Source organism: Martes martes (genome assembly GCF_963455335.1).
Source record: "Martes martes genome assembly, chromosome: 4".
NCBI classification, from domain to species: domain Eukaryota; kingdom Metazoa; phylum Chordata; class Mammalia; order Carnivora; family Mustelidae; genus Martes; species Martes martes.
Window position 1 is genome coordinate 180,181,193 of NC_137891.1, and position 12,724 is coordinate 180,193,916.

General features: G+C 44.0%; 1 protein-coding gene across 1 annotated transcript in view; it reads right to left on the reverse strand.

The window, feature by feature from the left end:
• Positions 1–12,488, reverse strand: part of SPEN (spen family transcriptional repressor) — a 94,327-nt gene extending 81,839 nt beyond the window's left edge. Inside the window, exon 1 of the mRNA XM_080801345.1 lies at positions 12,250–12,488. Coding sequence (XP_080657471.1) covers positions 12,250–12,332 — 83 coding nt within the window. The 5' untranslated portion in view covers positions 12,333–12,488. The remainder of the gene's footprint in view (positions 1–12,249) is intronic.
• Between the last annotated feature and the right edge of the window lie 236 nt (positions 12,489–12,724).

The following is a 12,724-nucleotide window of genomic DNA, read 5'->3' on the forward strand; positions in this document are numbered from 1 at the left end:
TCAGTCTCATGCTCTACCAAAGCCAGCCAGGTGCCCTCCCCCCAACTTTTTAAGTTTTTCAATAAAATTTTTAAAGAATTACATATCACCAATTATAATTGGTGTACTTTAAATAGAGCCCGAGTTTTTAAAAAAACATTCTTAAAACACACACACACACACACACACACACACAATCAATCAATTACAAACTTGAATACTGACTGGGTATATGAAATAGGAATATATCTCTTTAAATAATCCTTATCTTCTAGACATAAATACTGAAATATTTATGGATAAAATGTCTGGAATTACTTCAAAATAATACAAACTGTACAAACTCCAGCATTCCAGGGCTTGTGCCAAAGAATAAGGGTCTTAACTCATTAAGGAACCTGTTGGATAGGGACCAAGAGTATATAGAGGGAGGAGAAAAAGAAAGTTGAGTGCAGCCACTTTGGAAGACAGTATGGAGATTCCTCAAAACTTTAAAAATAGAATTACCATATGACCCAGCAATTCACTTCTGGGTATTTATCCAGAGAAAGTGAAAATACTAACATGAGAAGATATGTGCATCCCATGTTCACTGCAGCATAATTTACAACAGCCAAGACATGGAAACAACCTAACTGTCCAGGGACTGAAGAACAGGTAATGAAGATGTAGTGTGTATATACACAATGGAGTACTAAACAGCCATAAAAAAAGAAGTCTTGCTATTTGAGACAACATGGATGGACCTTGAGAGCATTAGACTAAATGAAGTCAGAGAAAGACAAATACCGTATGATCTCATTCTATGTAAAATCTTAAAAACAACAACAACAAAAACCATAAGCTCACAGATACAGAGAAAAGATGGGGGGGGTGGTGAGTATAAGGGTGAAATGAGTGAAAGAAAGGGGAGTCAAAAGGTACAAACTTCTAGTTAGACACCAGTCACAGGGATGTAATGTGCCACATAGTGACTAGTTATCAATAAAATATCGTTTATTTGAAAGCTGCTTAGAAAGTAAATCTTAAAAGTCCTCAACACAGGGGCACCTGGCTGGCTCAGTAGGTGGAACGTGAGACTCTTGATCTTGGGGTTCTAAGTTCAAGCCCTAAACTGCGTGTAGAGATTACTTAAAAAATTAAATCTTGGGATGTCCAACTGGCACAGTGGGTTAAGCATCTGCCTTAGGTTCAGGTCATAATCCCAGGGCACTGGGATCGAGCCCTGCGTCAGCCTCCCTGCTCAATAGGGAGTTTGCTTCTCCTTCTCCCCCCTGCTCCTGCTCTCTCTCAAATAATCTTTAAAAAAAAAAAAAAAAAAGTCCTCCTAACAAGAAAAAAAAATTGGGGGCACCCAGGTGGCTAAGTCAGTTAAGTGTCTACCTTCAGCACAGGTCACAGTCCCAGCATCCCGGAATCAAGCCCCACGTCAGGCTCCCTGCTCAGCGGGGAGTCTGCTTCTCTCTCTCCACCTCCCCCCACTCATGCTCTCTAACAGACAAAATCTTTTTTTTTTTTTAAATAAATAGTAAGGGCGCCTGGGTTGCTCAGCGGGTTAAGCCTCTGTCTTCAGCTCAGGTCATGGTCTCAGGGTCCTGGGATAGAGGCCTGCGTTGGGCTCTCTGCTCAGCGGGGAGCCTGCTTCCCCCTCTCTCTCTGCCTGCCTCTCTGCCTGCTTGTGATCTCTCTCTCTGTCAAATAAATAAAATCTTTAAAAAATAAAATAAAATAATAAAAGAACAAGAAAAACATTTTTGTAACTATGTATAATGACAGATGTTAACTAGACTTACATGGTGGCCATACTGAAATATATACAAATATCAAATTATTTTATATAACATTATTAGTTTCGAGTATACATCAGTTATAACTTTTTTTTTTTTTAAGTTAAGGTCAGTAAGGTTTGGGGGAAGGTAGGGCAAAGGTAAAATTTTGCTGAGACACCACACAAAGTGAGTGACTGACAACCAAATAAATAAATGAAGCAATGATGATTTCTAATATTATTCCTAAGAAACAAACTTCTTTCTCACTATCTCCTCCTCTGTGTGACTCAGCATATAATAAAGCTCAGACAGATCCAGTGATTATACTCATGTCACCAAGTCAGTGGTGGCTTAGAACCAAAACTACAATTTTAAGAGTCAGGTAGCTCTGTATCTGATTTTGTTTTGTTTTGTTTTCATTCTTACTTCTTTGACAGTGAGAGGGCACAAGTAGGGGGAGCCGCAGGCAGAGGGAGAAGCAGCCCACCCCCCGCCGCTTAGCAGGGAGCCCGACCTGGGATTCAATCCCAAGATCCTAGGATCATGACCTGAGCTGACGACAGACACTCAACCAACTGAACCACCCAGGCACTCTCTGTATCTGCTTTAAACCAGAGACAGGTGAATGTATTCATCCATTAAACTATCTCCTAGGAGAGGAAAATACTGAGGGCAAAAAATGCAAGTCACTTCCAGTCCCATCTTCCTTTCCTGTTCCTCACCCTCAAATGTTGGTTTCCAAAGAAAGTAGCTGAGACGAAGGGGATGAGAAACAAGAGGCAGCAGGGGTGACAGAGGTGGGGGAAGTAGAGTGGTTTAGACATTAGCTACACTAAGAAGAGAACTGATTGGGCAAACAGAACTGACTGGGCAAATACAGTGAGAATAGCAGCAGTCAGGTTTCCCACTAAGAAAAAATTTACAAATATAAAAATGCAGAGATTATGGGGAGCCTGGGAGGCTCAGTCGTTAAGCATCTGCCTTCAGTTCAGGTCATGATCCCAGAGTCCTAGGATCAAGCCCCCCAATCAGGCTCCCTGCTCAGCAGGAAGCCTGCTTCTCTCTCTCCCTCTCCACCCTGCTTGTGTTCCCTCTCTCGTGGTCTTTCTCTTTGTCAAATAAATGAATAAAATCTTTAAAAATATACATATTTTTAAAACTGGAGAGGTTAGAAAAAATCTTCAGGTATTGGAACATAAGTGAACTTTTCTTAAAATGGGACACAGAGGTACAGATAATGTGTATATATGATATATACACATATATATCATATATACACACATATATATATCATAGTTAGGTACCCACATGACACACATTTTCTTAGCTCTGTAGGAATGGGTACACTGAGCATCCAGGCGTTGGTTTCTAAATACCATCCTACACTAAAAGGAACTAGAATTTCTTGGAGAAATGACTGATTATAGGACAAGGAAAGTACATGTTAAGCCTTTGTTATGCCTGAAATAAAGAAATGCTTAAATAGTGATGGGGAGATATAAAAAGGACACAACAGCCAGTTTGAAAGAGCTCCAACTGGCCAAACCTAGGACAATTTGGGTATCGAATAAGCCCTGGACCAAAGCTCACTGAAAAAAGTAGAAATCGTAAGTATTATACACATACACAAAAAGCTCCTACCTACAGGAAACTAAATATAGAAGGAATCAGAGCACTATATTTACCGGCAAGAGTTACCACTGTTAAGGCTGGTGACTGTAGGCTTGATAAAAGAAGACTATAATATTAAGATATCTCCCCATAAAATGCTAATCAAATACAAAGGGGAAAATAGTAAGGATATTAACCTGACTAGGTGAGCAGTTAAACTAGTATCACCAGTGGTGGCACAGATCCATACTGTTTGCCTCATATTCTACTCTGAGAAGAGCGAAGAATCATTTCTGTGGTATTCTTGCCAAGACGCATGCTCTGATCTGGTCATGAGGTAATACTGGACAGACTCAACTGGAGGGTTTAGCCTGCAGAAGGAAAGGCCTATCCTTTTTAAGATTTTATTTATTTAGTTGAGAGAGAGCACGTGAGAGTGAGCTAGCATGAGCAGGGGGAGGGGCAGAGGGAGAAGCAGACTCCCCACTGAGCAAGGAGCCGGACACTGGGCTCAAACCCAGGACCCTGGGATCATGACCCACGCTGAATGCAGATGCTTAATTGACTGAGCCACCCAGATTCTCCCAAAGACCTGTGCTTTCTAAGACTATCAGGCACATAAGAATTAGGGTAAGACTGAGAAAGTATTCAGAATGATGAGACACAGCCACCAACAGCAACACATGGCTAAGCTCCTGGATGGAAAATGGAACACTGTGGGGATGGCTGGCATCCGGTGAATGGGGTCTATGGACTGGGCAGTAGTATAGCATCAATACTGACTTCCTGGCTGGGAAGACAATGAGGTGCAATGCAAGAGTGTCCTTGTTTTGGGAAGGTATATACTAGAGACTTTAAGGGTAACAGGATATCATGCCACAAAAAGACAAGAGAGAGTAACGGAACAAATGTCACAAAGTGCTAACAACTGAGGAATCTGGATGAAGGGAATGTGGGAATTCTTTGTACCATTCATGAACTATATCCCAAAATAAATTTTAAATGAGAAAAATATTACTGTTAAGAAAGAAGTGGATCTAAACGTGGACAGACACTCATTCTGGTGTATCAAATACCATTTTATCTCCCCCCCCCTTTTTTTTAAACTAAGGAGAGTTAGTGTTTGGGTTTTTGTTTTTAATACTCTTTTTTCTTTTTTTAAGATTTTATTTATTTATTTGACACACAGAGATCACAAGTAGGCAGAGAGGCAGGCAGAGAGAGAGGAGGAAACAGGCTCCCCACGGAGCAGAGAGCCCGATGTGGGTCTCGATCCCAGGACCCTGAGATCATGACCCGAGCCGAAGGCAGAGGCTTTAACCCACTGAGCCACCCAGGCGCCCCTGGGTTTTTGTTTTTTTTTAAGATTTTATTTATCAGGGCACTTGGGTGGCTCAGTCTTTAAGCATCTGCCTTCGGCTTGGGTCATGATCCCAGGGTCCTGGGATAGAGTCCCATGTGGGGCTCCCAGCTCGGCGGGAAGCCTGCTTCTCCCTCTCCCACTCCCCCTGCTTGTGTTCCCTCTCTCACTGTTTCTCTCTGTCAAATAAATAAATAAAATCTTTTAAAAAGTTTTTCTATTTATCTATTTATTTGACAGAAAGAGAGAGAACAAGTAGGTAGAGCAGCAGGCAGAGAGAAACGGAAAACCAGGCCCTCCCCTGAGCAGGGAGCCCAATGTGGGGCTCGATCCTAAAGCCCTGGAATCATGACCTGAGCCAAAGGCAGCTGCTTTAACTGTCTGAGCCACATAGGTGCCCCACAACACCATCTTTTCAAAGAGGCCTTACTCATTCCTCCCACCCCCATGACTCTCTATCCCCTCCTTTGCTTTAATTTTCTTCATAAATCAAGACAGGCCACAACTGATAGTTGTTTGGGCTAAATGCTGGGTACACAGGATTCACTTACTATTTTTCTCTTTTTACATGTGTCCAAAATTCTCCAAAGTATAATTTTTAAACTATAAAACAGTAATACATATGCATCTTTATTAATACATTAAAGTATCTAGCAGCAAGTCTAATAGCTACTTTAGTTTCTAAGTTGTGATGAGCATAAATGATTTACAAGCATGGAAATGAGGAAGTTAGAATCCTCTGCAGGGTGCCTGGGTGGCTCAGTCCACCAAGCCTCTGACTTCTGCTGTCATGATCTTGGGGTCCTGGGACCAAGTCCTGCAATGAGCCACTCCTTGGGCTCTGTGCTCAGTGGAGTCTGCTTGTCCCTCACCCTCTCCCTCTGTCTTCCACCCCCAACCTACTGTGCATGCACACTCTCAAATAAATAAAATCCTAAACAAACAAACAAACAAAAAAAACACAAACAAACAAAAAACAAACCCAAGGTGATTTTTAAGAAATCTTGAATACAAAAGAGCCTTTACTACAGTGTAACAGCGTACTTTTTAAAAATTAACGCTTGAAAAAAAAATAAAAATAAAAATAAAAATTAACGCTTGAGACAAAAAAATTTACCACCTACCAACTTAATGATGACACGAATCACTGCATTCCAGATGTCATTTTGTAAAATACAAAAATGTTTTAAAAGATTTACTTATCTGAGAGAGAGCAAAAGCATGCGCATGCTTGTGTGCGCTCAGGAGCAGGGACAAGGACAGAGGGAAAAGATCTCAAGCCGACTCGGCTGAACAGAGAGCTGAAGGTACGGGCTCAATCTCACAATCATGAGCCAAAACCAAGAGTCTGAGCCCTAACCATCTGAGCCACCCAGGTGCCCCTGAAATACAAAATGTTTAAGAAGAATACAAATGTCCTAGTTTTTGAATGAAAGGAATAAAATGAGGTGAAGATTAAAAAAATCAATTTTAAGAATCTATAAATGTGTGTATATATGTATTATATGTGTTATATATGTTATATATATACATAAAACTACAAATGCATTACAAACAGAAGTTCATATACTGTGTGTAAACATGACAGAAATGTAACCATCAAAGCCTATACAAGGTACACTCAGAAAATCGCCATTCCATTTGTCAAAATTCTCAAGTAAGCCAAAGTCTGCACTTAACAAAGACATATATTACTCTAGGGGTTTGGTATGTTGGACTAAAAAATCTAGCACCAAAACAAGCAATAGGACAAACAACTGTGTTTCCCATTTGAATTTTCCCACAAATACTCCTTAACTGTAAGAACTGGAATGGTTCCTTACATAATAAAAACCTTTATGCTAAATTTCAGTTTATCTCTACATTCAAAATGAACTCCTAAGTAATTAAATCCAAGAATTCACTATATTTAGTTAGCATTTTACAGAGACATTTCTTTGTGGGTTTCAGATGTTTACAATTTTCAACCTGGCAGACAGACAGACACGGGGAGGGGGGAGGGATCTGAATATTGTAATACTGTACAATCGTATCGAGAACATCTCTTCACAGCAAAGCATATTTCCACACAGCGAAAACAGGTAGAATACAAAAATTATATGGTTTCTAATAAAATGATTAAACATCCTAACTGGTTTCCACAACAGAGTATGCTATTTTCCTTTCTTTTTTAAAGATTTTATTTGACACAGAGAGATAGTGAGGGAGGGAACACAAGCAGGGGGAGTGGGAGAGGAGGCTTCTCACAGAGCAGAGCCCAATGCAGGGCTCGATTCCAGAAACCCCAGGATCATGACCTGAGATGAAAGCAGACTCTTAACAACTGAGCCATCTGGGCACCCCCAGAGTATGCTATTTTCACTCAAAACATGAGTAGCTCTAAGGCAAATAATAATAATAATAATAATAAATAAAATAAAGATAGCAGTAAACTTTAGAAATTTAACTATAGAAAAGTATTACTTTATTTTGTCTCCTTGTTCAGCAGGCTAATATAGGTCTGTTTCAAGGGCTTGAACATTTATTACAAAGCATCCAATAAGGAAATTCAGGAGCCCAATTTTAATAACGATATATACTAAAGGTATTTGCAGACCACAATGCTTACTCTAAATAATGTGGACTAATTAACTACAGCTCAAACACTACAGATTCTTGTAAGTAAAAATAGAAATATATCATCTCCAATTGTATATACTAGTTCTCACAAACTATTTCAAACATTTTTTTGATTTTTATTTTAAGATTTTATTTATTTAGGGGTGCCTGGGTGGCTCGGTGGATTAAAAGCCTCTGCCTTCGGCTCAGATCATGGTCCTGGGGTCCTGGGATCAAGCCCCGCATCGGGCTCTCTGCTCAGTAGAGAGCCTGCTTCCCCCTCTCTCTCTGCCTGCCTCTCTGCCTACTGGTGATCTCTCTGTCAAATAAATAAAATCTTTAAAAACAACAACAACAAAAAAAGATTTTATTTATTTATTTGACAGACACAGCGAGAGAGAGAACACAGGCAGGGGGAGAGGGAGAAGCAGGGTTCCCGCCGAGCTGGGAGCCCGATATAGGGCTCAATCCCAGGACCCCAGGATCATGACCTGAGCCAAAGGCAGACGCTTAATGACTGAGCCACCCAGGCGCCCCTCAAACATTTTTTTTTTTTTAATTTAAGCAAAATTCCAAAGTAAGGAGAAACTAAGACTTAAAAGACTATCTGGAAAAACTTTTACATTACCACTACCTTTAGAACTTCTATATAAATCTTCCCCAAGCCATGAATGTTCATAGGATTAGAAGTGCCTCATAAATCAAGCCTGAAATCTCTTCATAAGCTTACCAAACAATACAATGCCTGAGCAATCAAGAATCTACAAGAAAGGCAGTTTGAAAACGGTGCCCTCCACAAGTCAAACACCACCAATCTTCCTGGCACTGAGCCCTATTTTCCCCCAATCTGCCAGAGGCATCCTCCTTAGGAAATAAAATACAACATTTCAAGCATTCTGCATTAATTTCTAATGCTATTTATCATGATAACTGAATTTTATTTTTTAAATGTACAAAAGTTATCAAAATTAAAACATTCAAAACCAGAGCTGTTTCTGCATAGAAACTGGCTGGGCTCTAAAAAAGAAACGATGTAGCAATGATGTAAGGCTAGGGTGAGTCAAATTTGTTTGAAGTCTAAAAATACCTCTAGTTATAGAATACTGAAGACAAGGAAATTCTTCCACTATATTTTTACTGTGTCCCCAAAGTAAAGATATCCAAATACATGTAACACGTATTCCAGCTATTTTAACTCAGAAAACCATTGTAATATTTAAAATTAGCAAAGCCAAAAATACATTTTTAAATGGATCTCATTCTTTCGACAAAATTTTTACATAAGCTGCTACCTTGCTCTACCTCTGCACAATCTTTAACGTCTTCTCTAAAACTGGGGATGGACGGGAAGAACCTGAATATGTGATTTACTTAAAATAGGCAAATAAGATAGAGAATTTTATATTCTTTAAAGGGCTCTATTCGTTCGCTCATTTTAATTCAGGGAATCATCTTTGCACACACACCTCTCTCTTACAACTAAAAGACAGCAACCAATTGTTGTGTAACTCCTCCCTTCCCCCCCCCTTCAACCCAGCTAACATACAAAGGAAAGGACTTTCTCTATTGTGCAAATTCAGTCCCTGCAACAGATCTTTGTTAACTAAAATCTGATTCAGAAATAGTCCTCATTTAATTTTTTTCAGCGGCATATTAAAAGCTGTAAAGAAAATGAACACAACAAATATATTCTATTGCAAGAAGGTAAAGCCAAATTTTGAAAATGCTCTGATTATATTTTAAAGACTGGGTCTTTCTTTAGTACGAACGGGAAAAAAGCCATTATCAGCATCCTTCCCTCAATCTATTTTCCACCAAAAACACTGACCATTGTAAATAATAAAAATAATACACTGTAAATAATACAAAAAAGATTTGGTTCTGACCCCTCCCCCAAACACACACAAAAGTACCCTCTAAGCTGCCCTGCTTCCAAAACTGGTTTAACCTTTTTTTTTTTTCCAAAACTGGTTTAATCTTTAAAAACCAACAAAAACAAAACCCCAAACACTTACCACAACAGCCTAATCAGTGTTACAAGAATAATTTTGAAAACGTTTTATGTAATATATTCCCAATATACACCTCTTAATCCTGTAAAACAGTTATTAGTTAATGTTGTAATTAGCAAGGGAAAAGGGTAAAAGGTATGAAAGGGTTTCTCTCATCTTGATTTCTAGAAAACACAAGAACTGTATATCCTTATATTTTCTTACACATCTATCATTCTGGTACAACTACCTTTTATCCCTTTCACTTAAATTACTCAAATTTAGTTTCCCTCCTGTAGCAATCACACATTTCACAAAACATTTTCTACAATAGGGATAAAAGGCTTTGAATTCCTCCATACAGGGTCCATTTAGCTCCACAGCTGGAAAAGCAAAAACATTTCTTATACATATGTAAGAATAAACAAGAAACCATAAATAGAGATTACCTGTCCCGGGGATTGGGTGGGAAGTGGGGGATGGGAACTGGGAATCCCGAGGTTAGGGGTGAAGGGGAGATTTTTCTCTGTAAACCCTTCACACTCTACACCCATAAGAATGCACTGCCTTTCCAAAGAGCTAAGGACGTTTGTCTAAATTTTTTTAAAAATCGCTTTTAAAATAAAGGAGTGTCATGGACACACGGTCTGCTTAGTTTTAACAGAATCTGCTTTTGGTAGCATCTGCTTGTGCTCTGCAATAGGTGAGATACCCCTTTAAACGCAATGTGCCCGCTAAGCCCTGTTTAATACAGTAACGTTCCTCCAGACCTCCGCTTTCGAAGGCAGCTCGCATCCTCCGCCCCCTCCTCCCTCTGTGCATTCTGAGAGCTGCTCTGCTGATTCCCACATAAAGTGGGTCCTGGCCGCCATTTTAGAAAGTCATTCACACAAGCCGGACCGCAGTACCATCCACTTAAAAATCTCCCAAAACTCCCGCGGACGATCTCCTCTTCCCATTCCCTCTCCCCTCATCTTGAGAGGAGTCAAACTCCCTGCAAGAGGTATGCAATGTCTCTGGAATGTGCGTAATGCGAAATGACACGTCTGGCCACAGAACACTGAGGAGCAACGCGAATGCTGCAGTGCACGTGTTTGCACGTCGGTACAGCCGAATTTCCCAGAGACCTACAGAGGAAGTCCACAGGAGTTAAAAGTGAGCACACCTAAAGTGGCTTTTCCACTCCGATAATCTGCACCTACATGACTTTCCCACCAAAGCACTGAAGACACTGGGGCGGTGGGTGGAGGTAAAGGGTGGAGCCGCGCCAGGGAGGGAAAAGTTCCCCATCTGCTTCCCCACTGAACCCAGGGTCTCGCTCCACTTTACCACCGGGGTAGAGGTGAGTTTTTGCTCCCTGCCTGCCCTTGCCTGGTTTCTCAGCACAACGTAGTAAACACCGGGAGAGTCCCTGGAAGCGCGCCTCCCCCAGCCCTGCCGAGGACAGCCTGAGCAGGTTATGAATGGCCTCACTATTGCCGGCTCCTTTTCACACGCGGACACGCGCAGACGCGCGCTCCAGCGGTGAAAATGTAATACCCCAGTAACAGCAACCACCAACAGAATCAATGATCCTCCATTTAAAAGACGGAGTGGATCCAGCTCTGCTGCCTCTTGCTTCCATTTCCCTCTCCAAGCTGCTCAGGAGCAAGCGACGCAATCTGTTTTTCCCATGGTGACTCACTAATAAGGGCGCTCCATAATTTCCTCCACTCACTAGATAGTAAGAGGAATTAGGAGTAAACCGAACTGAAGATCGTTCCGGGTCTGGAATATCGCAAGGAACGGTAATTTTCGAGGACGAGCACGGATCTGCTACAGTCCTCCTCATTCTGCACCAAGCTTAAACACATCGTCACTTTCAGTATGTTATACCGAGGACTCTACCCGTCACGGTACGCATACGTTCCACAAAGAAAGCAGGCGCTTGAATGCTACCGTAACAGAGGTACCAAAACAACAGTGATCGCAACATCTCACCGAAAAAAATATTCTGGGAAGTTTAAAAAAACTACATCTCCTGATCTTAAAAGACGTGCATTCGTCTAACGACCGGTTCAAGAACTCTGGGCGGGAGGGAATCGCCGTTCTTTTAAAGGCGGCCCCTCAGAGCTAACCCCGCGCGCCCGCGGAGGTAGCGATCCCGAGGCTCTCGGGCTCCGGCGCCCGCTGGGCACCGTCCTACCCGCCGTGGGGCTTCCACTGAAAGCCCTCGGTCCTCACCACCGTCCTCACCCAGGGACCCCAGAGGGCTGAGGCGGCCTGGAAGGCGAAAGAGCCGAAACAGGCGCACCAACTTATTTTCAGACACCATACTCGCTAGCCAACCCCGAAAAATAAGAAGGAAAAAAAAAAAAAAAACCCACAAGAGAAATGTGAGCTTGCTATTTCCCTGTAGTTTCTAGGCCTGTAAGCCGTTCGGGAAAGGTGCCCAGAACCTCGTAGCTGCCCCGGTTCCGAGCTGATCCTACACCACCTACCGAGCCGTGTGTCTGGGTAAAGCCTCTCATGTCGCACAAACCCCTCTCCCGGCTAGACATTTCCAAGCATCGGCAGGGCGAGGAGCGGGACTTTCGGCGGGACTCCGGAGTTGGCCGCGCCGGGACGGGGGTCCGGGGCGGCGGCGCGCAAGGACGCGACCCCACTCCTGCCCCGCCGGCTTGCGGGCGCCCTCGCGGCGCCGGTTCCGCGGAGGCCGAGCGACAGCCTCCTCCTCGCTCGGGCGGGAGAGGGCGGCAGCCGGACCGCTCCGCCGAGGCCCGAGGCCCAACGCCGCGACGCGGGCCGAGCGGCGGCCAGACAACCGCGCGCCCCCCGCACCCGTCCGTGGGTCTGGCCCGGGTCCCCTCAGCAGTTCCGCGCACGGGGAGGGGCCGGCAACGGGCCGGGCGGGCAGCAGCGCCCGAGGGGAGAGCGCGGCCCCGGGCCGCGTGTCACTCACCGTTTGAAATGCTCGATGATCTTCTCTTCCCGCACGTTCTCCGGTAAGTTGCCCACCCAGAGGTGCCTAGTTTCCCGGACCATGCTGGGCGGTGTGCCGGCGACCGCTGGTGCGGGTTCTCCCTCGCCGGCTTCGTACGAGCCCGTCAGCGCCGGGAGGCGGGCGCCGAGGCGGCGGCGGCGGCGGCTGCGGCGGTGGCGTCGGCAGCGGCGGCGGCTCCTCCGGCTCCCCCCCGTGCAGAGACCATCCCTCTCCCCCAGGTTCTGACTCTCGGGCCTCGCAGCTCCGCTCTGCCGCCACCACACACCCGAAGCCGACCCTCGCGCTCCGGCGGCGCATGCGCCCGGGCGGCGGCGGGCGGGGGAGCGGGGAGGAGGGGCGAGCGGGACCCGGGCGGCAGCGACTACGACGGAGCTGGCGCTGTGGCAGCCGGACGCTTCCCACCGGTGCGCGCGGCCCGCCTCCCTCGCCGCGG